The sequence below is a fragment of the Lacerta agilis genome, chromosome 4 (genome assembly GCF_009819535.1).
Source record: "Lacerta agilis isolate rLacAgi1 chromosome 4, rLacAgi1.pri, whole genome shotgun sequence".
Lineage (NCBI taxonomy): Eukaryota > Metazoa > Chordata > Lepidosauria > Squamata > Lacertidae > Lacerta > Lacerta agilis.
In genome coordinates, this window is record NC_046315.1 from 92,984,220 (window position 1) to 93,012,069 (window position 27,850).

At 40.2% G+C, this 27,850-nt stretch overlaps 1 protein-coding gene across 7 annotated transcripts in view; it reads left to right on the forward strand.

The window, feature by feature from the left end:
* The window catches only part of DACH1 (dachshund family transcription factor 1), a 355,264-nt gene that overhangs the window by 278,863 nt on the left and 48,551 nt on the right, over positions 1-27,850 (forward strand). For all 7 annotated transcript variants that reach the window (XM_033147985.1, XM_033147981.1, XM_033147982.1 and 4 more), the window contains one exon: positions 18,944-19,095. In XM_033147985.1, coding sequence (XP_033003876.1) covers positions 18,944-19,095 — 152 coding nt within the window. The remainder of the gene's footprint in view (positions 1-18,943; positions 19,096-27,850) is intronic.

Here is a 27,850-nt window from a genome sequence, read left to right on the forward strand (position 1 = left end):
ATTGTTGCATGGGCAGAGTCGAAGATCCAGAGGGGTATTGGAAAATACACCCTGTAGGAATGCTGTGGGAATGGCATGAAATCGAGTCAGTGTAAAGGCCCTTCTCAGCGTAGGAGCCAGCAGATCACTCAGATAGTGGGCCAGAGATCTAACTACCTTCACACGAGGGAACCACGTGGAGAGTCTGGCCGCATTAGATAGTTCTCGATCAAGGGCAGTGTCCCTAGCAAGAATCCAGTCGCGAATTTTGTCCTTGTCCCATGAGGATAGGGCTGCGAAGTCTGGAAGAGAGTAGCGGTGACAAATGGACTCCATGCCTCTTGACCAGGTGCTGCTGCCGGTGATATATTCAACACAAAAAACGATGACAATTGGTTGTTGACAAAGGACAGCTGGACATATAAAGGGCCCTATTACCTTCAGTAGCTTAGGGCCTCATCAAACCGAAATCCGGCCCTGGCTCCAAGAGTGAGTGGGGACGGTAAGTTTGTGGCACAGCTTGCAACTTCCTTCCCCTGATCTGCTCACATTCAAATGTAAGTCCAATTTAATTCAGTGTGGTTTAATCCCAAATAAATGGGATTAGGACCACAGCTTTAGTCAGTACAGGATGCTAGGAAGGACCAAATTCAAAACAGGCTGTGAATTAGACAAATAAACTGCCCTGTTCAGCAGCCCAGGAAAAATTTAACCCATATAGCTCTTAATATTTAGAAAACAGCCACCAACACGTTTCAGTTGTATCATAAGATGCATGTGCACTTTTATATTTATTTAAAGTATTATTAGATAGGTAAAATGTATAAAATGCTACTATTTGCATTTTTCAAAAAAGCTACACATGCACATTTTGTCATCGTCATTGAAATTGTTTAAGGTGTATGCCTACCCATGTGATGTCTGCATGTGTTTCTTTGAAATCGTGGCCCTCATGCTAGAGGGGCACAAAGAAAGAACGGGGGCAGGTAGCCACACGTTTTGCTGAAACCCATAAACTCATATGGTGTGTACAACCCCTCCCCCCACAATGAAATGCAATGTCTGGGAAGCAATAAGAAGTAGGAAAAGGCAGCTCTAGAAATTCCTAGCTCTGCCTAATCATGTCCAAAATGGTCACTTGCCAATCACAGCTCTGACTTCAGCCATTGGCTGAGACGCTATAGGGCGGGGACTATCAACCAGGCTAGCTCATTTCACAGAATTTTTTTGGGACAGGGAGAGGTCACATTTTCAGAGCTTACATTTTTTTAATTGGAGCATGCAGGATTTTTTTTTAAGCAAGCTAAAAGTCTGGGACCACTACTGGTCTTGGGTCCTCCTAAAATCTGAACCACTTGGCCTATCTGCTGGTGGCCCTCCCTGGAGATGTTGGAGAACAACTGATACAATAAGATGCTACATAATTTTACTTCTCTAGAGCTGGCATTTAATCTGTTTCTGGGATGTTGGTTGGATTACAGGATGATACAAGGAAATTCAATGCTTTCTTAGCCCAAAAGAATGACAAGACTCTAGATTAGATTTCAACATGACAGAACTTCATTAAAGATCTACAAAATTTTAAATGCAACATTAAGCCTAAAACCCAAGCAAGTGATCTATTGAGCATGCTTATGCTAACCTGTTTTTTTTAAGAAAGTGAGGGAAGGGGATACCATTTCAAGGCCTTTTCTCCTCCAATTGTAGGCAATTCCATTCAGACTTAGAGGTAGAACCGCATGAATTCCCCTTCTTCAGGTTAAATTATGTTTGAAACCCCTGATCTGGTACAACCAAATGATGCTGTAAATAAATTGTTTCCTTTCTTATCCTTGGTCATTTTTAGGCCCTGAACAAGTATAAGATCACCTAGACGTAAATTTCCAGTAAATGCTTGTTCTCTTTGGAGAAGAACCCATCGTGAGGCATGATATTCAGAATAGGACACACACAATTTGTGATAGTTAAAGGGTCGAAGTCAGTAAAGTCAGAATCTCCTAAGCCAAGTATCAAAATATTTCTGCCTTGCCTCTCAAGACTCACAAGGTGGCTAATGACATTTTCAAACAATGAAATAAAATGATAAAGATTTAAAACAGAATGAAAAAATGTAAATGATAAAATAGACTCGGCAGCTAGCAAATGCAGCAGGAATGATGATGCTACCAGATGGGACGTGCCCAAAGGTAAAGGAATTCTGGGAGAAAATTTACAATGAGCTTTAAAAAAGTGTTGAAAAACACATTTAGTAAGAAACCAGAGGCCTTTCTGCTGGGCATGGTCAACCAGGAGATTCCCAATAGAGATAAATCTTTTTTTTATGTATGCCACAACAGCAGCTAGGATTCTAATAGCAAAGAACTGGAAAAGTGAGATTTTACCGCCAGTGGAAGAATGGAAGATGAAGTTGATTGAGTACATGGAACTCGCTGAACTGACTGCGAGACTCCGAGACCAGAGGGAGGAAGCGGTGCAAGAAGATTGGAAGAAATTTAGAGACTATATGAAAAAATGTGATAATATAGAGATTTGAACTGGAAATCAGCTGAACTAATGGCAACAGCATAAAGTATATTAGGAGAAGTAGGATATAATTGTTAGAATTGTTAAGGCGAATTGGAATGATATAAGTTGTTAAAGTCAGAAATAAGATGATAGATAAATAAGGTGTAGATTAGTTGTGAATGATGATTTTAAATTGTTATAAAGTTACAAGAATTAGATTTGTAATGAATGCAGCATAGAAGATGGGAGGAAGTCTATTAAGTAAGACTAAACAAGTATAAGGATGCTTAGGATTTATTTGTTGTTGTTGTATTTTTGGTATTCTTAATTGTTGTTAAGTGTAGTTTGTATCTTTTTGAGTTTGTATTTTTTTTTTATAAGATTTTTATTATTTTCCAGTAAAACAAGAGAAAAACATAACATAACATAAACACCAACATTAACACAATAAAAAACACATTACATAAACACAATCAACAAAGAGAACAATTAAAACAAAACCAAAACCAATACATACCTAAACTGGAACACCAATCTATCTCTTACTACTTAACGAAATCTAGTTTCTGATCTTCTAAAGGGACCTCCCCCGCTTTCCCTCCTCTGCCTTCAATACTAATATACTTTGGTAACATCCATTTATAACATTACAATTCATTATCCAACCTTTTATACTATCATAAAAACTTAACATCTTATAGTATCATGAAATAATTCTTAAATCAATCTTATACTTCTTTTCACTTAAACTGCTGCTATTAGTCAGTTACATATCTCTTCACTAATTCAAAATTCCCAAAATCGTAACATCAAAGTCTTAAAACTTAACATCAAAATCCTAAAGTCTTAACACGCTGTCTTCAGGGTACCATAAATCCGTCCTAATTCAATTTTTATCATTTTCACCCTATTCCCCTTCTTACCATTTTTCTGCTCTCTCCCATGCCCCCCCACCATACATCTTTGCATTCCCCTCTGTTGTCCTTGTTCAGTGTCATCTTATAGTTTATAAATCTCCTCCTTGGGAGCCTCAAGAGGCACCAACTCTCCTCTCCCAGCAACTCCATTTCGCAATTTTGATTTTCTTCCACTTGTGTCTTCAGAAATCTTCTCACCTTCATCTCTGGACTCCCACTCCAGAGACAGGATCTTGTAGCTCCAGTCAAAGCATCAGCCCTGTGTCTCTCACTACGCCAGGGCCGTCCATTTACCTGGGGTTGCTGAATCAATTCGTCCCATTTCTCCAGCACCTCCCCCAGCTCCCTGGAGAAGTCTGCTTCTAAGTTATCAAAATTCTCCCAAATCTGGCTGGTTTCTCTTGCTCCAAAACAAATTTCTTTAAAATTACGCCCTATCCAGGCCATTTTCCGATTCACAAACTCCAATTGCAGAAGGATTGTTCTTTGTTCCTGGGTAATACCCGGATCTAGAATCAGTTTAAAAGCGAAAGCAAGCATGGTCGGAGAAGACAAAGGGTGTCAAATGTCAGTAATTTTCCATCTTGCGTACTAGTTTTCCAGCGCCATTTTCCCTGAGACAGGGTGCCAAAAACAATTCCAAAAGCCACAGAAGAGATATTTCCAAAATCTTCAATCCCCTCACAGGGATTTAATCCATCTTCTCTGTCAAAGTGCTTCGTAGCAACATTGTATCTAGTGATGCAGCTGCAGCCACTTGAAACTTAATTACCTCCTCTGCACAACAAAGGAGAGGGACGGGCTTCCTTTTAACATCCCTCCCGGTTGCCAATTATTCAAATGTAAATCCAATTAGTCCCGTACTTACAGCAGCCGGGGTTCTTCTTTTTTCTTTGAAGTTAGCAGGAAAAGCTTGGTGCTCAGGTCTGGCAGGATCGCTGCTTTGATCTCCTGGGGGGGTGCATCCGCCCCTTCAGTCCCGTGTTGGAGCTCCGCTCGCTTGATTTCCCCCCCTTACGAGGGTCAATCAAGAGCAGAGACGGCACGTCTGGGACCCACGAGGCCGCGGTCCACGGGACGCTCTTCCCGTGGCTTTAAGGGGCCCTTGGCGCAGACAAGGAGACCCCTAAAACCCCCCGGGAGCCAGAGCTCTTCAGCTCTGCTCCGCCATTATCCGGCACCAAACCGGAAGCCATCTTTTTGAGTTTGTAGTGTTTGTATTCTGTATATTTGTCTTTTGTCTTTTCTTTTTCTTTTTTGTTAGTTATTTTGGGAAAATAATAAAATTTCTTTAAAAAAAAAGATGATGCTACCAGATAGACTGAAATGGGTAGTAACTTTTAAAAGGTAAAAAAAAAAAACCCTGCTCTACATACTGCACCCTTGTTGTAGAATGCCACTGGTGTAGTTGAATGTGGTGCCACATGCAATAGCCATCAAATTATTGTACTATGTTTAGACAACAACGAAAAGTACAGCTGCATCCTCAGTTCTAAAATATCTGTGTCAACTAAACAGTCCTGGTATTTGGGAGATACCTTCCCAAAGAATGGGGAAAAATTGAAAGCCTTTTACGTTACTCTAAAAGTAAATACTGAGTCAGAGAAAGTGCTGATGATGATCTCCCCTGTGTGTTTTGGCATAGTCCGTAGCAGCTCTGGCAATATAACTCTCTGCTTTTCTAGCTGGAGGAGTTGTTTGGGGAAGACAAAATGGGATGAAGAGGAAAATATACAGTGAACCTTTTTTTAATTGCCCGGCACATGTTGATTAAATTGAGGTCCTAGATGCAGCTTCACTTTCAAAAAGAAGATGCAAGTCCCAGTTTTATTCTTTTTTTTTTTTTGCAAGTCTCATGCATCATATGCTTGTGGAGCATTTTAGGCTCCACAGTGGAAATTTTGTTGTTAACATCATTTAAGTCAATTATATAAGATTGTATATAATTACATTCCTAATTTACATTGATGCCAATCAAGCTTAAAAGGAGTTTTTAATAGTTAACTGTTGGCCTGGTTTGCACAGCACAGTGAGCCAAACCTTGGCTGACTGGGACCGTGCAAATGCGCGAACCCCTGGAGAAGAGGCCACAGCTGCTTTGCTCTTTTCTGGTCCTTTTTACTGCCACTGTGCACGGCTCCTAGGTAGGTTTGGCTTAGCAACCATGAACAGCAGCCAGAGTATGGTTTCACGGTCCCTGTAAGCCATTATTTGGCTGACCATGTCATGTCAACCAGGCCAGTATCACGGATGTGAGCAGCATAGTTAAGTTAACTTGACTCACTATAAGTCTTCATAATAATAAACATGTCAAATAATCATGTGAAAATATCAACAACCTCAGATATGCTGATGATACTACCTTGATGGCAGAAAGTGAGGAGGAATTAAAGAACCTTTTAATGAGGGTGAAAGAGGAGAGCGCAAAATATGGTCTGAAGCTCAACATCAAAAAAACTAAGATCATGGCCACTGGTCCCATCACCTCCTGGCAAATAGAAGGGGAAGAAATGGAGGCAGTGAGAGATTTCACTTTCTTGGGTTCCATGATCACTGCAGATGGTGACAGCAGTCACGAAATTAGAAGACACCTGCTTCTTGGGAGAAAAGCAATGACAAACCTAGACAGCATCTTAAAAAGCAAAGACATCACCTTGCCGACAAAGGTCCGTATAGTTAAAGCTATGGTTTTCCCAGTAGTAATGTACGGAAGTGAGAGCTGGACCATCAAGAAGGCTGATCGCCGAAGAATTGATGCTTTTGAATTATGGTGCTGGAGGAGACTCTTGAGAGTCCCATGGACTGCAAGAAGATCAAACCTATCCATTCTCAAAGAAATCAGCCCTGAGTGCTCACTAGAAGGACAGATCCTGAAGTTGAGGCTCCAGTACTTTGGCCACCTCATGAGAAGAGAAGACTCCCTGGAAAAGACCCTGATGTTGGGAAAGATGGAGGGCACAAGGAGAAGGGGACGACAGAGGATGAGATGGTTGGACAGTGTTCTCGAAGCGACTGGCATGAGTTTGGCCAAACTGCGAGAGGCAGTGAAGGATAGGCATGCCTGGCATGCTCTGGTCCATGGGGTCACGAAGACTCGGACACGACTGAACGACTGAACAACAACAAATCATGTGACATGGTCTGGTGACACTAGATAGCTGGCAAGAGTTTGGTTATCATTGGTGGATTCCTATATCATAATTTCTGACCCATGATGGTATAGAATAGTCCGGTACATATTGCAATCGTAGGCCAACAAGTATTTAGCAAGTCCAGTTTATTCGTTTTTATTGCATTTGTGCATAATTTTTAAAGAGCAGCCTGAATTTACTATGTACATTCTGGGTGGCTTTGGGGAAGTTGCATGCTAGCTAGAACCAGTTTTTATACGATAAATCACACATCTCCACAAAAGTAGGCATGTCACTAACCAGATACACCACCGATAATTTCAGTTACAGTTGGGTAGCCGTGTTGGTCTGCCATAGTCAAAACAAAATAAAAAATTCTTTCCAGTAGCACCTTAGAGACCAACTAAGTTTGTTCTTGGTATGAGCTTTCGTGTGCATGCACACGAAAGCTCATACCAAGAACAAACTTAGTTGGTCTCTAAGGTGCTACTAGAAAGAATTTTTTATTTTGTTTTCATCGATAATTTAGCAGTGAAGCTGCAGATAAACGGATGGATTGGGAATTTACTGGAATCTCTTGTGGCTCCATAGTTTTCTGCAGCAGGACAGGTGACGATGTCATTAAGGATGGAAGAGTAATTCAGTTTGGTTTGCATAGAAATGGGAATCTACTTGATTATCATGTGCCATCTCCTGAACAGGAGCTCTGAGTTGGTTGAGATCAGTATGTTTAATAGAATCATCTTCTTTGTCTCATTCCTTACCTTTCTTTAAGGGGAAGAAAGATACCACAAACTTCAGGAATTATCCCCATACAAAGAAGATTCATGCTGCTGTCTACTAAAACTTAGCTGAGGCCAAAAAGTAATTTTAATGGAGATTTTTTACAGCAGTTTCCTAACGCTCTTTTGATCACTGTAGTTAGGGCTCAATTCCAAGACTAGACATAAAACCAGTGAGTAATCCGCTGAATCACCCACACAGTGTTGTATATTGTTAATGATCTGTGCTGCCAGGAATTATAGCATTTTTTTGGTTAATATTCCTTATGACAAAGAAACTTTGTGTACACAAAAGACTCATACAACTTTAAGGCATGGTTATGTAAAAATACTGTCAATAAAATACACCGTGATACTGCAGCAACGTCGAATTTTTTTATTTATGATTGTAATTGACTGCAGAGAGTCTTAAATCACATATATTTTAAGCTAACGACTAATATTCTAACTTTGGTTGGTTAATGTTTGCAGGGCACTTACAGATGCTAGAATAATCTCTAATGTTTTTGCTCAATCTGCTCTGGAGATGGATGAAATAAATAGTTTAAACTAATTAATGTAACACCAGCTGTTACAAGTGCTTGGCAGACGTCTGTGAGTTTTGATGGGCAGAGAGCGGCTGTTGTACTTGACTTTATTTTAGTACAATGTTGATCACAGTGTAAGCTGGAATAAACGACGAGCCAAAGGAAGGAACAGAGGATAAATTTCTCTGTAATGCAAAACAAATATTGCCCTTTTCCGGAAAGCAATTTTTCAGCTATTGAGGGAGTATTAGACCGATCCTTATTATGTCATGTGTGTTCCAACAGCCAACACACTAAACTTGTACAGTTTTAGGGTGCAATAAACCAAAACTCCATCCTTCTTAACTCCCTTATTTGAATTGGTATATGGGAGCAACGTTCAGTAAATTGCAACGTTCATCTGCTTTTTACATTGTATGCTGTTCTGATGAAACATGATTTAAAAAGTTTTACTGATTTTTGTTTCAAGATTATTTCTATTAATTAATCTTTATCAATGACAATTATGCAGGCACAGTATAAATTTTTATTTTGAAATATAATGTATTTTGGTTTTTAAAAAGCCTATCTTAAATAGTTTGGCTTGTGATTTTTTTTTGTAGTATTATTCTAGAGAATCTGTACTCGTGTGTGATATTTACTAGGGAAGACAGAAATGCTTCACTGTAGGATATATGTGATGTGGTGTGTCTCATTGATCCTATTTCAATTTAAAATAGTAAAGAAGCATTTGAAAGAAATGTCCCCAATCTATGAATAAATACAATATCAACTCAATCAATACTGAATATTTACTACAGATAACCAAAGTTACCTTCTAAAGATTTGAGTGTAGAGTGCTTTTCAATGGCAAAAAACAACCCAACAGCCCATGACTGTTATCTCTCTATATGTGCCAGCATTAAGATAACAGTGTCATTGTACAGGTTGTTACCCTGCGAATATATCTAATAAGTTATTATAGTGTGCCGAGCAGATGGCAAGTGTGCTCCAGGAAGAATTGATGGATGGGATATGATGTCATCAATGAGATGACATGGTTCACAAGACACCTGACCTCCAAGAAGAAGTTCTAACTGGTTAGAATTCTAAATGGTGAACTTTAGTGACACTGGCTAAATGGGAAATAAGTGCAATTTGTATTTCTTTATGGTAGTGTTTACCCCCTTCACTGAACTCCACATAATGGGATTTGGTCCCAGAAGATTTCGAGATATTGTTGGAAGGTTTCACCCTGTAACCTTCAAAGGATTTCAAATACAAATGTAAACTTCAACAGAAGAATCACAACAAATACTATTTCTCAAGTCAGGATTCCGGTGTGGGCTTTCTTTCAGAAACATTTTTTTTTTAATGTAACAACATGGCCCCAAAGAGCATAAGTCTTTAGCTTATGTCTTAAGTAGAATCTATAAATCTGTAAATCTACACCTAAACTTTTCGTGACTAAGGATGAAACCTGATAAGTAGCATTTACTTCAGAGTAAATATGCAAGGGATTGCATTGCGAAATCACTAGTAAATTCTGAGGGCTGAAAGGAATATGATATTGTTTACAGTATCACATATTTGAACTCATTATGGAAATAAACGATTACAGCACATGTTTGTGTGCTCACTTTCAACTATTCATTCGATGTGTCATTGGTTCCTACTGTTTTGAAAGCTTTTTGACTGTTTAGTAAGCTGTATTGAAATACTAATTCAGTACCACAAAAAGGAAGGGTGTAACGGGAGGGTGGGGAGGATAACAAAAATCTTAAGAATTCAGATGATCTAAATGCTGTGAACTGAAAAGAATCAATTTAAGATCTTAGCATATTTGTACACAATTCTTTTGGGAATTTCCCCTTGTAAATATCATAGGTCCACTTTTTACACAACGCTGCAGCTGCAGTAAAAGTTTTATAAACACGTTGTTACAAATTGCTCCCATCTTTGGCTGTAGGACTACTATCTGTAAGTAAAGTGCTTAGGAGTCCTAAATTACTTTAAAATGACAGCAGGGCTTAGGTTGACTTGCAAACGCTATAACAATGAATTAATTTTACAGCAATTACTATGGTAATATGGATTATAATTTAAATTCACCGTCATCTTTTTTGTGAGGGGGATGCAGGAGATGATGTGAAAGCTTTGCTTTAGTTCATCTAATGCTGTTTGGCATGTTGTGTTCTTTGTATTTGTGTGTGTTGTGCACTACTATCCTATAGAACTTCCTGGAAATTATTCATTTATACAAAAGAATCAGGTGTTGGTGATTTTAAGTTTTTCTCTTAAGGCTTCAGTGCTCAGTTTCTCTTTCTTAGTCAAGGTAGCAGTGAGGGAGGCATGAAGAACTGGTCTGCTTTGAATAAAAGGCCACCCATCAGTAAGATAAAACTAAAGGCAAAATAAACAAGGTCATCTATAACTTGTCCTGCTTTATGGGTTCGGACCGTGTGTTGGAAACCACAATTGTAAAATGTTTGGGGCAACTTGGTGGATGAAAAAGATTAACAATGTTCTGGGCATGGGGAATAGTATGGCAGAATGTATGGAGAATGGAATTGGAAGAAAAGATAAGAGCTGGCAATAAATTGAGGTAGCAAGGAAGAAAGGGTGTCCTGAGATGCAAGTCAATGTGGAAAGCTGGATGGCATATATACTAAGGTTACCAGATGTCCCCATTTCCCTGGGACAGTCCCTGGATTTACAAATCAGTCCCCTGACAAAATCCTACCATTCCTACTGAAGTTGAAAAGTCCCTGGATTCATTGAAAAAAATCTAGTAACCTTAGTTTGACACCTCCCATTTAAGGGTTTGGGAAGCAAAGAGATGTCATGGGGTCAAACAACAGGAGATAGTCTGAACAGACAGAGCATCAGGGGTATTTTGAATCAACTTGAAAGGGGGGAAATAGCAGAAGAGATGAGCATTCACAATAGTCTAAACAAAAATTGGTCTGAATATGGGAAGGTGTTTAAGAAGGAAGCTACAGAGATATCTATCAGGCTGATTTTATCATACAGTACCTATAAAACTATACCAATGAAAGATGTTAAAGTATGTACTGTATCTCACTGTAGGTCATGCTTCATTCATGGAAGGTCCCAGATTGAATATCCAGGTAGGACTGGTTAAGACGCATGTCTGAAATTCTGGAGATCCACTCATAGTGACTGCAGACAAAACTGCACTAGTTGTCTGAGTTAGTAAAGTGCATCTTCCTACATTCTTATATCACTTCATTGAGGTCACAAAAGATTGCTAAATTTGCCTCTGGCAATTCTGAGGCCAACCTAGGAAGCCACCTGCCCCAAATGCCTCTGGCCGAGATTACCAAACTGCTTGTGTCACAGTGGTATCCTTAAGACAACCCAGCACAGATTAAATGTGTTTAAAATAATTGAACTAAATGGCCTAATTGTGCCAAGTCTGTGCTCTCTTTATGACTAGGGAGTATAAGAGACTAGTAACAAAGAAATGTTTTAAGCAATACAACCTCAGTCATACATGAATACAAAGATGAACTTCAACTTTTTTCTGAATGATGCCATTATAACCTGATATTCTCTACAAGCCGGCTTCTGTTAAGGGTTTTGATTTCTTCTTTCCCTCCTCTTCCTCTTTATTTGGATTATGGCAGAATTAAATGAGGCTTTAGTGCTATAAGCAATACCAGTATCCCTATCTGGTTGTCATGATTAAATTAATTTATCAGATGGTCACAGTTCATAGAATAATTCAATGTATTATTAACTTGACAGGTTTGTTTGTTCATTCCACATACCATTTTTTTTAATTGATTATGTGATGATACCATTTTAGTATATACCTTTACTAAAAGAGAGGGAGGGATACTGTGCAGTTTATAAATATACTCAGGCTTCCTGTGACTCATTCACAAGTAGGGGTGTAAGGATCCAATAAAGTCTGGTCCATCCCAATTCTGCATTGCTTTATTAGTCTTCATTTGCTTTATTAGTTAGTTAAGAGAGTAATCGCAGGGATTCTTTGGCTCTGTCGCCGGCCTGGGAGCACAGGCTAGTCAGATTTTATGGTCTTATTTCCAGGTTGTGTTAAACTAGTAACTGCTAAATTTAATACTCTAAATCAATGGATACAAGAACTGTTTACCTTAGGTTATTCAGAATTGAACTGGGAGCAAGGGATGGATAGCATAAGTACATTATGTGCAGAGTTGTGAGTCAGACAGCCACTTTCACTCTATAAAATACCTGTACTAAGCACGGAACTTCTGAACTGTCATTCATACTCAGGTTTTGGTAAACCTTTTAATAAAGGTATTAGAATAATGCCAATCTCTGGGAAGAAATTTCTAGGCATGGAGAACAGGACCTGAGAATACAAGTTTACAGTTCCTGCATTTTATATGTAACTCATAGAGGGCACCATCAGAATGTTTGCTGGTGTATTGCAGCAACTATGACTGGATTTTTTCCCTCTCTCTCTTATATCCAAATATGGGATACTGTTGAGGTTATTTTGGTACCCTGTACAATATATTAAAAATCTTAATATGTAAAGGCATACAGTTGAAAAATCCTGACGTGAAGACCTGTGCCGCAGCAGCAGAAGCAAACACAAACGTTGACTTGAATGGAGAATAATTAAATACGGCGTGAAAGATAGAGCTAAAACTTGTGTAGCGTTTTCTCAGTGAACATCAAGCATGAAAATACCACTGGAAACTTGCTAATGGAAGTATTTTGTCAGCTTGTTTCAGACATTTGATGAATGCACTTGCCACAAAAATCACATCAGGTATAAAACCGCATACTGATTTCATTTTGAATTTTGTTTATGAACACACTGATTAACATTGCTAGTTCCTTTTAGTTTTGGCATATCTGTGAAAGGTGAATAATAAGAGCAAACAATGAAATGAGCACATCACGCTGAGGTATGTGCTTGTAGCCTTGTGGAGGGCTGTGTGCAATAGGAAGGAATTCTCAGGGAAGTTGTTCTCAATGGGACTCACTGGGATGAATGGGAGTTGCGTAAGAGCCCCACCGAAGGCAAGCCCCATTCATTTCAGTGTTGCTCGCGAGAAGAACTTCTCAGTAGGTTAATGAACTCTGGCTGTAATCCTAAACATAAGTGGGAGCAAGTCCCATCAAATTCAGTGAGACTTAGCTCCGAGTAAACATGTTTAGGGTTGCACTGTATAACGGAAAACATTGAGAGTTCAAGTGCTCATGTGTCCAAGAGAGGAATGGATCTCAGCCTTTTGCATCAAGCTTTGCTTACTATACTCCATGTATTCAGAAAGACATATGTGAGTGGGAGTTCCTCCTCACAGGCACCAGTTGATATAGGGCAGGCACGTCCAACAGGTAGATTGTGATCTACCAGTAGATCACTGGATGCCTGTGGTAGATCACTGGTAGATCACTGGCTCCCCCCAAAGAAGCTCAACAACTTTGGATTCCCTAAAAAAAACCTCACTTTTTTGCCCTGCACTCCCCCAAAATGGGGCTTTCCTTCTCCCTAAAAAAGAACAACAACTTTGATCTGAAAGCCTAAAAAATGGGCCTTCCTCCTCCCCAAAAAAGCTTAACAACTTTGACCTGAACCCCCCCAAAAGGGGGTAGATCACTGCCAATTTTTAACTCTGTAAGTAGATCGCAGTCTCTTGGGAGTTGGCCACCCCTGATATAGGGTATCCAAGAGTATGAAGTTAGGCTCAGTCCTGTTGATATAAATTATTTGGGATTTGGTAATTTCAGGCCTATGCAAATTGTGACCTTCCGAAGTGCCTAGTATGGTTGGCAAACTGTATTCAGTTATGGGGACTCGGGATGTAATACTAAATAAGCTTGGGGAAAATGTCCTCAAACACACAAGTCTTGCTTATAGAAGGCCAGGAATGAGACTATAGTGCTTTTCTCCTTGGAAGTCATGTTGTACAGATATACACCTTCTAATTTGGATATATATCTAATTTACACTCACGGTTCCTGATGCACACATGGAAACCTGCTTGCTGGTGTGAAGTTCCTCTGGGCTAGGATAACTGTCTTTTAATAGTGTAGACATAGCAAAACGGTATTGGAGCTAATCCGCAGATTGCAGGTCTCAATTAACAACAGGTTCAGAAGCACAATTCCTATACATTTCAGAATGTCACTCCCTAAATAGTCAGACTTGTTATACTGGGATAGGGGGCTTTCCTCTTGTCCTCTTAGCCCTTTGTCCATTAAGCTAAGTTGTTACAATATAGGAATTTATGTTAATTAATTAAAACCCAGGTTTTCTTTCTGATATTCAGAATTTAATATTTGCTAGGCAACAGCTTATGTATATTCTAAATATGCCATTTTGATCATTTTTTTCTGCTGAGGTTTGAAACAAAATATTGTAACAACTAAGTAAAAACAAAAAAGATCATTTAATATACAAGAGTTTTCACACATTAATATTATATCTTCATCATCTGAGACTTGCAAAATACCAGCTGTTCTACTTGAAGATTTTTTTCTCCCTGGGGCTTTGTTTTGGGGCAAATAATTATTCTCTAAGACTGATAATGAAACACATGTCAAAAACCTTACATTTAATATGCACCTAAAACCACAAAAATATGTATATTCCTTATCCTTCACATATAATCTCAAGTACTTAATTACAATTTAAGGAGAAATCGAAGTGGCACTTAGATTCATACATCATAATATTCTAGCTTTTTGTTGGAAACATTCTTGCCAACGAATATTGTCCGTATGAACATGCAAGATTACAAATTGTAGGAGTCTTGAGGGAAGGTGATGTGGTGGTAAGGCCCTGAGTGAGCAGTTCTGCTCTTCCAGTGACAGTTGTTACTCTTTTCAGGTGTCAAATTTAATGTCTGCCCAATGTGACGTGTGTTTTTGATACTACTGCACCTTCATGTATTTTCATACTTACAGCTTACAGACTTCATATATATATAATTCTGTTGCATTGTCACTTCTCCAAAGAAAATGCAAGCCCACAACTTAATGGGCATTTAACATGTGCTAAATGCATGCTCCCACAACAAATCACAGAACAATGCTACTGCCCAAATTTCTTTCGCCAGCACATCTCTGCATTCAGCCATATACACCAAGAATAAAGAACAATTCATACAGCTGTTTTCCACCTGCTCATAACCTCCAACATTTTTCGAATGAAAATAGGGGTGTCCATTCTTGACTTTGTGCATTAACGGATGTACTATTATAATATCCAACAGTTGCTGGCTTCCAAAATACACAATTTACACAGTTCCTCAATCAGCCTTCTCAGATGAGATGATGGGTTTATAACAAGGACTTAGAAATCCTACTAATGCATTGCTCATGTGTAGGACATAAACATGTGGGTCCATGTTTTTAGCCACTGGCGAACGAAGCCACTTGGCTACCTGGAGCGGCAAACCCGGGGGCTGGGTGTCGTTCCGTGGCGCACGTATGGAGCTGTGCCACGGCAAACCCCACGAGCAAGCTGTGAAGCGAGGCTGTCTTGTTCCGCGGCTTGCTCGCGGGGTTTGCCGCGGCGCCGATCCATAGCGCGCATGCGCAGCGTCGCTCTGTAGTGACGCATGCACACTACGGAGCGGGCAGAGGTGAGGGACGGGCCAGGGAGGGGCGTCAGCAGCTGACACCCATCCCTGGCCTGCCCCTTGTCCGCCACAGCTGGAAAAAAGAAAGCACGCGCCGAGCAGGTTTGTGAGCAAGCCGTCGGCGTGCGCTTTTACCGGGCAGCGGGGCTTGGCTTAGGCATTGCGGGGCGGGGGGCACGCTGAGTGTCACCCCCTCTAGGGTGGCAAAAGGGGCGGACCACCCCAACGTACCCACCTTGCTCCGCCCCTGTTTTTTGCCCCAACCCAACATTATCCCTTTCCCCCCAGTAGCTACATGCTATGCATGGTTGCGTGAGGAGAAATCCTGATGTTTGAGCTCCTACTCACAAATGATCAGGCAAATCCTTTGCTTGAGAACATGAGCTGAGGTGTCAGGCTTTCTGCTCACTTTCCCCAGTGATTGTTGGAGAAGAAAGAGGTCAGTGGTAGGAGGTGCGGCAGAAATGTGTGAATAGGGTTATAGCAGAAATGTGTATTGTCCCTTGGATGGGTTTGTTCAAAGAGGTTTAGGCCTTGAGCATCCATTCACTTTAACATAATTTTAACAGCATTGCAATGGAGAGCTCTTGGTCATATTTTGAAGTACTTTAATGGCAAGAGTAGTATCCTTTTGCTACTGTGATCTATGGTTGTGTTTTAATTGGCTAATATTTACAGTATGTGTTGTTATTCCCTTTAAAACCTTCCCCCCCCCTTTAAAAATTCCCTCGGTCATAGCTTATCTCACATCCCCAAATATCCACTCTTCCTGTGTATGATATGTACATTTGTTTTGCTTCAAATACAGTCGCATTCAAAGTTTATTTCACATGGGACATAAAGAAAACAAAGTCACTTTATGTCAGATTATTTTTCCTTAAATTAAACATTCATTAAAATAAGTTCAGATTGAGTTCAAGTCTCTTATTTCTACACTGTGGTTCAATGAAACCACTGTTAATCAGTAAAAATGGTGTTTAGTCACTGGAATGAATGCAATTCAGTACCATTTTAGGAATGCTTATGTTATTTTTTGCTTTTGATTGGAGGAAAGAATGTAAGAGAAGCTTCACAAGCATTGCGGTGAATGTAGCAGAAATGTTTAAAGTTAGTAACAATTATGTACTCGTTTAAAGGCTTGTATATACTTGTAGGGTTAACACAAAGCACTAAACCGTGGTTTAGCATGATGTGCGTGAGTCTCTGGGGGTTCAAGTGCTTCCATTTCCTTCAAGAGGGTGAATAAACCAGAATTCAGTTTCTTCTGACTTAGCCTTACATGTGAACCAGGAATTGTGATTTATAATAAACTCTAGTTTGTTTCAACAAGCCAGCTTGAAGTTGGTCTTCAGTGAAAGCCAGGGATCTGTGAAAGAGTGGAGGTAGGGCCCCTTTCTGCTCATTCATTTAGTGTTAAACTATGGCTTCTCACTACATGTGTATGCAGTCATTGACAAAGTGAAGCAAGTATTTTGCAGGAGGATTCAAAGCATGCTGCGAAAAAGCAGGTTTGTGCAATTAAAGTGCTCTCTCACCTTAGCACAACAAACTAATTCTTACAAATAAATTGATGGTTTGCAGGTAGGAAAGTGAGGGGAAAATACATTGGGAAATGTGGGACAAATTATTAATGGGGAGATGTGTAAACACGCCACAAGCAAATCTGAATGAATGCAGGGTGAACGCTCACTGTTGTATGTGGACCCAATAAGCAAAATATAGCAAAGGCTCAATAAAGACCAAGCATATCTAACCACTGTGTAATATTTGTACAAGCATATCAGAAGAAATGCTGAATAAACCTATTGTATGGAGGATCCTGGAATGAATCTGTGTGAGCATCCAACTTACAGGGTGACAGATACCACTCTTTCTAATACATGCCAACGGTATTGGCGCGAAAACATGGCCACATAGCAACAAGGTACCTGCATGCCTGAGTGATGTATGCACTGGTTCAAAAAAAAAAAAAAAAACAGGGCGTGGAAGGGTGGTTCCAAGAAAGACTTAGAATCCAGTAGTGCAGATGCGGGACATGCTGGATTCACACTGCTGCTTTACCTTTACGATCTGTTCAAATCAGACGCTGCCCAGCAGCTTTCAATAACCAATGCATAGGTTCCTGGCAGAGGCAGGACAAAAAGAATCAGGAAGAAAAATGAGAAGAAAGAGGCAAGGCAACAGGCAGAAGGGGTTGCTGGAAGGAGACAGCAAAGGATAGACAGATGAGAGTGGTAGCAGTGGAAGTGGAGGCAGCTGGGAGGAAGCAGGAACTGGGAGTACCCTAATTGGAGGATGAACAACAGAAAAGAGCTTATTCTTGAGCAAGAGAGTTCTCCCCCTCTTCTCCCACAATGGCGCAACCCTTACCTCCAAAGTTGGCTGGGGGGGGGCCCCACTGGGTGAACCCCCAGAACAGTGTGTTGGGGAGGAGAGGGAGGTCGTTCCTTCTGCTATGCGTTTATGACACTGAATTCCTCCCTTGGTTTTTATACGGTGTGGCACGGTTCTATCTCATATACAAATCAGGGGCATATGCAGCAACACTTTTCAAGGCCTTTCCTTAGATTGTGGAAGAGATACAAGGCAACTGCAATATTATGAAGTATATAGAAAACCTCCCACGTTGCCAGTGTACCTTATGTGCATACTCACCTACACATAAAGTGGAGAAAAAATATGTTAAATGTGTTACTTTCTAAAAGTAATTAAAATATGTAACTTTGGGGGGTTGGGGTTTTTTGTTTTTAACACTCAGTCTTAATTCAAATTCCAGTGGAAATATTGCCATGTATAGTAGCACCTGCATGAATGTTCACATTCATGAGGCCCCCACTCAAGAGATGATTGGCACTTTTGGGACCAGGGGAGTGGGAGGGATACCTGGAAATGATTCCCTAACGTCCAGCATAGTTGTTGGAGCTGACAGCAGCATCCATCTATCTAGCAACGTGTGTGCAAAACCACTGGGTGTGTGTCCCCATAGCTGCTTGCCCCCTTTATGTGTGTTTGTATACATGGAAGTTTATTTTTACATGCACTTCCTAAATCAAGGAGATGGTTGATTATGGGTTAACTAATTGAGAATCATCTTCGCATAAAACACACTGCTGCGATATAAAATATGTATCATCCTCGGAAATATTCTATTGTCAATCCAAATAGTGCACAGACTAAAATGAGATAATTGGGAAGGTGCCCATAAAGTCAGCCTAAATATATTATCACAAGTATATGTGAGATAATATTTGTTTTAAAAAGATTCTATGGCACTGTAAACTCAGTCTCATTAGAGACTGCATTTAAAAGGCTTATAAAGTTACTCATTAATGTTATCTTGTTGTATCTCCACAGCTTTTTCATTAAAGAAAATTCAGCAGAAAGCATTTTCTCCTGATAGCAGGAACCAATTTGCAATAAATGTTCTGGAAACCACTAGGGAAGCCATTACTGAGGTCTAATAAAAACAGACAAGCGTAACTTGTTCTATATTTTTGTTTCAATCACATACAGATGAGACCCCGCTCTCCACACCAACCGCAAGAGACAGCCTTGACAAACTTTCGCTAACTGGGCACGGGCAGCCGCTACCTCCAGGTTTTCCATCTCCTTTTCTATTTCCTGATGGATTGTCCTCCATAGAAACCCTTCTGACTAACATCCAGGTAGGCCTTCCTTGCAGATCAGTGTAAAACAATACAGATAAAACAGTCAGCGAACTGTCGACATGAATACAATCAGTTGAGCTTTAACTAGTTCATAAGACTGCGGAAAATTATTTCAGGAATTTCAAGTATTAAAGGCAGCACGGTAATCAAATGAGTTTATAAAATCACCTAAATGCAGTACATAAAATATGGCTTATAATGCTGAACTGATGCAGAGTTAGATGAAAGTGGCTCCAGTATTTTACCTAAAATGCTTTTTCTATTACGCAGTAATGATTTGTAGTGATCTGTTTAACTTTCTTGATGGTGCTAAATAGAGAAAACCTGCTAAAATAAATAGTTATTTTAAACTGAATTAATGCCAAGGTGGAAATGACATGTTAATCTATGGAAAATACGCCTTAATATAAAAGACATTAATAAGAAAGGCATTTCTGTTACAAATAAGCTCATTTCAGTACTATCTTCAAAGAATAGACTTCAAAGGGCATTACAAAATTTTCTGCAGATTTCCTTTGCAGCAGTCAGCTCATCTATTGTATGTATACTGCAGTCTGACTTGAACGTTATTCAGGGTTTTGACTAGCATATTACAGGGCATGCTAGCATAGTTGAGATTAGGTGGAGAAAAAGAAGGGGCTTACCCACAAGTAAACTGATCGTGCATGTGGCTGGTGGAATTTCTGCCACCACCAGGCTCTGTGTTGCATTTATCAACAGCCATGTGCAAATAAAAAATAAAAAATGGAGCCATCTCATACTCCTTCCAGCTGTGTCCTCTGTGTATAAACCTTCAAACGGAATCTTTGTGAAAGTTCCTCCCAGTACAAATAACAGAAGAGAAGAAACAGTTGTTAGATTAACGAAGAAATAGTAGCATCAATTCCTTCTTTACTCATTTAAGCAGGTTCATTGCATTTAGTGCTGAGCTTCCAAGCTTGGTTCAATCTGTCGAACTGTTAGAAACCTGTTCAGCACATCAGGACCTCATTTATGCAGGTAGGCAGCAATATATCTAGAGCGTTCGTGTACTCATAAACCACAAAAAAGTCGTGTTATCGTTTGTTTATCCAAAAACAGTAGTGTTATTCTAATCATAGATTTAATCAGATTTTCAGATATGGTGAAAAGAGAGCATCCCATGTGCAACTGATAATTTATTGATATATACAGAATATTCCATGTTAATGTCTCTGAAGCAATAATAGCAATCATACGTCTGTTTTATTGCATACCACCATGATATTTTTAATGAGTTGACAGTTTAGAAGTATATCTATAGAGGTTAAAAAAGCATAATCTTACTATGTGTCTACTCAGAAAAAAATCTCATTGGGTTTGATGGGTCTTATTGCAGCCTAAGACCTGCTTCTGAATAAACATGTATAGGATTTGACTGCAATGTGTGAAGAGTATGGTTTTGATAATTTCTATGGTTTAGCCCTATTAATCATTTTCTTAGAGCTAAATATTGCTGGAGCTTTTTTTTTTTTTTTAGTGTCATACTATGATTTGCACCCAAAAGTAGGTTCACCCCAATTCTCGACTGCAGTGCAATAAGGACCACTAACGTTTGTAGGATGGTGACTGTGCTTTGAGTCCGGGGAGAGTTTCTGGCCCCACTTGACTGTTGAGAGATGACACTCCGTCCTCCTCTAGCCAGGCAGGTTGCTGGGAGGTTTGTAGTCAAACGGACCTATCACAAACAAGCTGCATTTTAACAGACCTATCACAGGCAAGCAGGTAGTGGCAGACCTGAGGGAAGACTTCCACCCCTGGTTTTCACTCAGGTCCAGACTGTCAGCTCAGTCAGACCTGGATTCCCCATCCTCCTATCCTATGTTTAATAATAATATAATAATTTATTATTTGTACCCAACCCTGCACAAAGATGGGTGGGCAGGTTCTGCTTATGACCTTGCTATGGAAATATTTGGTCGCTGTATTGGGGCCAAGGAGGAATTGCCTGCAGACAAATCAAGCTCGTCTGGAAGGTTTTGCCTACCACATAGCAATTGTCACAACTTGTTGGCAGATGAGGCATTGCATTGCATCCTTAGTCTAGGCAGGGTGGGGGGAGTTGGGAACTTCCATGAAGCAGGGGTACCCCGTTAAAGGGGTCCAGGGGGAGCTGCTTCTGCCTGGAAGCCCAGTCGGGGGTCAGTGGGCCATAACAACCACCAAAATGTCAATCCTGAAGGGGTCACCCCGTCTGGGAGAGCCTCAACCCAGGATCGACACTGCAAAACAACCAGCTGTCACGCTGGTTGATTCAGGATAAATACCCAAAGCCTACTTACATATGTAATCAAAAAAGTGGTGGCCTAGCCCACAATGTTGTTTGGTGGTTCCACGCCAATAATAATAATAATAATAATAATAATAATAATAATAATAATAATTTATTATTTATACCCCGCCCATCTGGCTGGGCCTCCCCAGCCACTCTGGGCGGCTTCCAACACAATATTAAAATACAATAATTCAATAGTGCTTTTTTCCAGAATGGTCATTTTACAGCATGACAGAAACCTGCCAGTTTACCTGAGGAGGAGGAGCTCAACTGGAAAGGTGGACCTATCACAATAGCCTCTCAGTGGCAGTGACAGTGCCACTGGGAAAGGAAGCCTGAGGAGGAGGAGCTCAACTGGAAAGGTGGACCTATCACAATAGCCTCTCAGTGGCAGTGACAGTGCCACTGGGAAAGGAAGGGGTGAGGTGGCTTCAAGGTTGGGGCTGTGTGGCTGCACTGGCAGGTCCAGTCTGGTGCTCCTGCCGGTTTGCCCCCCCCCCAGCGCCTCACCTGACCCACTCCTTGTGAATATCCATAATACTGCTTTTGTTGTAGCTCAGCAATTCAACTGTTACTTAAGTCTGAGTATTGGCTGTATTGAAGGCATGGGCCCAAGTGCTCCATCCTCTCCTGATCCCTTCCACCTCTGCCTCTGCTTTGTTGTTGTTCAGTCGTTCAGTCGTGTCCGACTCTTTGTGACCCCATGGACCAGAGCACGCCAGGCACGCCTATCTTTCACTGCCTCTCGCAGTTTGGCCAAACTCATGTTAGTAGCTTCGAGAACGCTGTCCAACCATCTCATCCTCTGTCGTCCCCTTCTCCTTGTGCCCTCCATCTTTCCCAACATCAGGGTCTTTTCTAGGGAGTCTTCTCTTCTCATGAGGTGGCCAAAGTACTGGAGCCTCAACTTCAGGATCTGTCCTCTGCTAATCAGGCCTTAATGTGCCATGCCTGAAGTGGCAAATATGTGAGTGTTACACACCAGGATCAAATCATGGTTTGTAGCCTTGGCTTGGACTGTTATCCCAAATCATAGTTTGCAAGTTCAGATGTCCCCGCAAAATTATGGTTTGATTAGACCAGGAAGTAATATATTAAGCCCTGCATATGAGAGGAAGAAGGGCCCTTTGAAGTCACAACTTTTAGCTCATGCACCAAGTCATTATTTGAAGTATTATTATGTATTCCAATGCATCTTCGGTGGTTGATTATGTAGTCTCTGCAGCTCTGTCCATTTATTAGTAGGAAAACGGGGGGAATTGTATCCCATTTTTAAACTAGGGTTGGGTTGCAAGATTTAATCATAGATTAATCAGCTAAAGCTTCAAAAGATTATCTGTGCAAGTTCATTTTAATCGGCGAGGGCAAATTTTAATTGATGGGCTGCAAGTTCAGGGCATGCCTGCTCTTTGGAGCCTAGTACTCACTGATATGGCAGACCTGAGCCTGGGGTCTACCTACCACTTAAGCCTGCTGGAACAGGCTCACATGATGAAATCCTTGTTCATACAGAGAATTTTCTCCCACTTTCAAAATTAGCATATCAAGCAGGCTAGGTGAATATCCCTTCTCCTGCACATGTTTAACATTTCTATCTGATTTATTTACAAGAACAAGAATGCCATAATGCGAATCCCCAGCAGAAGTATGAAGTCGTATAAATAGGGCCCAGCTGAAAGGCATCCCCTTCATTTTGTCACCCCATTTGCAAGTAGTAAAACAGAGGGGGGGGGCGTTTCAATAGCATTTGGGGAACACATTTATAGACTGGGGCAAACTATATTCATTGCCCTTGCCAAGAGAAGAACCCCAGAGACCACTGACTGGTAGTCACCCTATTTTCACCCATATCCCCCAAACAGTAGCATGTGAAGAAAGGGGTTTTGTGGGGGTGGAATTCTAGCTGTCACTTCAATCCAGATTCTAGGTATTGTTGTTGTTGTTCAGTCGTTCAGTCGTGTCCGACTCTTCGTGACCCCATGGACCAGAGCACGCCAGGCACGCCTATCATTCACTGCCTCCCGCAGTTTGGCCAAACTCATGTTAGTAGCTTCGAGAATACTGTCCAACCATCTCATCCTTTGTCGTCCCCTTCTCCTTGTGCCCTCCATCTTTCCCAACATCAGGGTCTTTTCCAGGGAGTCTTCTCTTCTCATGAGGTGGCCAAAGTACTGGAGCCTCAACTTCAGGATCTGTCCTTCTAGTGAGCACTCAGGGCCGATTTCCTTGAGAATGGATAGGTTTGATCTTCTTGCAGTCCATGGGACTCTCAAGAGTCTCCTCCAGCACCATAATTCAAAAGCATCAATTCTTCGGCGATCAGCCTTCTTGATGGTCCAGCTCTCACTTCCGTACATTACTACTGGGAAAACTGGGAAAATTACTACTGGGAAAATTCTAGGTATATCTCTTGAATTTACCACGCCAACAAGAATTAAGCCTTAATGTTAGTTTCTTATTTTAATACAAAATGGGGGGGGGGGGGAAACAGAAGTAGCATTTTCCCTTGAGAAGCAACTATTGTTCATTCTACAGTATTTTAGACTTCCTTTGGTAGCTTAAAATGCAGTTATATTTATGTTTTGGCAATTCTTCGCAAATTTATTTAAATCTAAGCAATTAATTAATGGAATAATTGTTTCAAGTCATATAATTGCAAATAGTTGCCAGTACTCTTTTAAACTCAGAGTTGTACATTATCAGTCAATGGATGAAATAAACAAAGCCAGTTTAATAATAATAAAAATCAGATGAATTACGTGAACATGAGATTTTAAAATACAAATAGATTTGTTCATGAACAAAATGGTTCTTCAATTAAGAAAAAGTGTGCAAGATGAAGTCATGTATTAAAAAAAAAAACCCCAATGATTGCATTTGCACTTGGGAGTTTCCTGTACTGCAACAAGATATGAATATTGCAAAATAATTTGCAAGTATTAGATCAAACAAAAGCTGCAATTTAGCACCGACTGTATTCAGTACCGTTTTATCTGCCTTCTGCAAACATTTATGAGAATGACATTCTCTTCACCAGAATGCTAATGAGAGTGGAAAGTTACAAGTAGTTGGGTACATCTATCTTACTTCCTGTGTATTTATGTTGGTTGGCGTACAAAATAGCCATGCGTGAGTTATGACAATGAAGCAGTCAGAGAACAGAGAGGGAACAGAGAGTTCAAAATAACGTTTGGTAAGATGGCAAACAAACAATCCATAAGCAGAAGTATTCTCTCTAAAGAGTTTGCTAGGCCATTTAAAATCATTAATTAACCCCCCTGGAAAAAACAAGATAGGAAAATACAAAAGCAGCCATTATTAATATTATGTATTTCTAGGAATTTATACTCTACCTCTCAGTGTGTTTCCATGGTGGGTTACAGCAAATAAAGAATACAGCATATGGGTGTATTTCAATGGGTATTGTTCCACTGACAGAAAATAATGTTTTGAATTGTTTTTAATATTGTTTTTGGGTGTATTGGGTGTTAGGGGAGGAATATCAATAATACATTATTAAATTATATTGTAGTACCTATGGTAGGGGCACATTGCGCTTCTTCTGGGGTAGTTTATCCACCTTTGGTCCCCACCCTGCACTCAGATCTCGCCTGTGGCTCCTAGAAGCTGCTAGCATGCAGCTGTGGCCGGACGCCAGGATCAGCTTCAGCTGGCTGACTAAACCAGGTGAGGGTAGTGGATGGATCTCAAGTCCTTGGTGAGTTAGGTAGATTGAGCAGATGAGACCAAAAGTGGGCCCTACCGTCAATAAGGCAGTTTCTTTATGTGCAGCACATCTAGGATAAGGAAAACTCTGACCCTAAACTTCTGCTGCCTTGCGGGAGGTAAGGAGTAAACACTACACCAATCTGGAGTGGAGTCCCTAAGATGGTTGGATGGTGCTTTGCATGCCTACTTCTAGCAACTCCTGCAGCCAAGCAGGTGCCAAACGTCTTGCTCTGCTTTCCTTTGAACCACATCAGCAAGGCCAAGGGGGTGGGTCTTGTTGTCTGGGCAGTAGGGCGTGTCATTTAAGGACGGAAAAATTTATTTTGCGAATTTGCTCAATGAGGGGGTCTAAAAATATGTTATTGCACACAAGGAATCCAAATCTGCAATTATTTTTATGATTGGTTGATGATTAGCTTGGTAAATTGAGATTTGTTTGAAATACACTAAAAAAAAGCCAAAAACTAGCATTTTGAAGCGAAGTTAAAGTTTTTAATCATTTTATACAAGCGAAAATATAAAGAAATTTTATTTCCAGCTGTAACAACATATCATCACTTTATCTTATAACGTCCTATTATAGTAAAAAAAAAAAGAATAACATTAATTGGAATTAATAACAAGTTTCATCAAGTCCTGTTTTGATTCATTTCTTGACAAAAGCCGACAACCTGCTTCTTGGCCTCTCTGCAGCCTCTGTGACTTGTTTCACACATCTTTCAATCCCTTGACCATGACAAGGCCACTGAGGAACTTGCATAGGCTTGTCAATAAATTCCTTTATTTCCTTTATTTCTGTCAAGGTCATTTTGCATGTTAATGGAGGCTCATCAACTCCATCAAACCAGTCTATCAACTCCAATAAGTTTGAAGCAGAGGTATCTTCCTTGGACGTACTGAAAGGTCTCCAAATATAGCATCATTGCCACCTCTCAAATTGATGATCTTTTGAATTCCAGCTCTCCTTTCTTCCTTATTATTTGAGCACAGCAGTGTCTGAATTAACATTTCACTAAATGCATACCACGCTGAATGCTTAACAGTCGGCAAAACAGCATTTACTACAGCCTTGTTTTGCATTCTAAGCTGTTGCAATTGAAACAACAAATGATGTGGGCCTTCTATCCACAAATGTTTTACTTTGATATTGAACCAACATGGATAGTACACACCAACGATGTATACTACAATCAGCCTTAAATTCTTGAGGTTTTTGCCTTTTAGGCCATGTTTGGAAACCCACAAGCGACAAAGTCTGTTTGCTGTTGTAAGCCACCTTGAATGGCTCACTGGTCCAATTTCAACAAGTGCCAGATTACTGGGAAGTTTACCTGCTCTTATGGCCTGTGTAATTCTATATCCAAACGCTTGATCGGTTGACAGATCCTTCACAATACTGTCACTGAGTTCAATAACAGGTACTCCAATTGAAATTTTTGGAAATTTAGGATCAATATCAAGCTCTGTAGCTGCATCTAACATTTTACCAATGTCACCTGTCTACTTGTTGTTTGACAAAGTCTTCCCATCAAGGGCTGTGATTAAATGGCGAAGAGGTAACTCGTTGGTGTGAAGAGCACAAACTAGCCAGTTAAGTTTGCAGCCTAGTTTGACTTCTACCCAGTGCATGATGCCACCTTCCCAGCCAGTATTAATATTTGTTGAATCACCTCCAATTGCTTGTATTTTTTTATCAATACCTTTCTCTTTCATGAAATTCAGTAAATTGTCAGCAATTATTTCAGCTGGTTTTTCATTCTTTGAGCTTTTCTCTGGTGTAAAGTGATAAAGGTATCTCCCACCTGGCTCACTACAAACTGAATAATGTTGTTCTTTCATAGTACTGGGAAACTGCTGCTCTAAATTTTCAGCCTTCAGCATAACTTTAGTTGAATCTTCACGACCATCGAAAAATACGCAATCAATTTGACCCTTCTTACAAATTTCTTCAAATTCATTGTCTAATGATGACATCAATTTCTCCTGCGGTCTCTTTACTTTATTGTGGTCAACAACAAGTTTCGTATTTTCTTCAGTGATCAAGCCAGTATCAATAAATGCAGCGGTGGTAATTGCAGCTGTGGCACGAAGACCAACACCGTATCTGATGCTCTGCATAGTAACATTAGGTATATCTAATGTATTGTACTGTTTCTCTCCATTAGAAGTTGAAGGAGCTGCTAAATCATAATTTGATTCACTTCCATCTTCTGTATCAGATTCTTTTTCCTCATTTCCAACCCTGGAGGAACTTTCTTCATGTGATGGAAGTGAAGAAGTCTGCAAGCATTCCTTTTTATATTCAGCATCAGCAAGTCTTGTTCTCTCAACTTCTCCTCGCTTTTGCTTCTTTATCAGTCTGTTATGTTCTGGAAAATCTGGCAAACCAATTTGGTGTGGTCCAATAGAACCAATCTTGTTTCTCTGGCCTTTAATGAAAGCAAGTTCTTTCACTGGGATCTTCTTGTCTTTAGAGCATGTACAATTAATATGAGCTTCTTTTGTGCAATGTGTAGCACAGCCAAATTCAGAGCACATAATGATTTCACATTTGCAATTGAGAATGTCAAAGAGCTTGTCAAGTTTTGAAGCAAAGGCTTCTTTAATATCTAACTTGCCCCTTCCAAGAGATATGTTTTTTGCTTGCTCTCAACTTTCTTGAATCTTTGCTAATACTGTAACTCTTGAATTCACAACAGGGAAAACAAAAGAACAGTTTGCTCGTTCCCA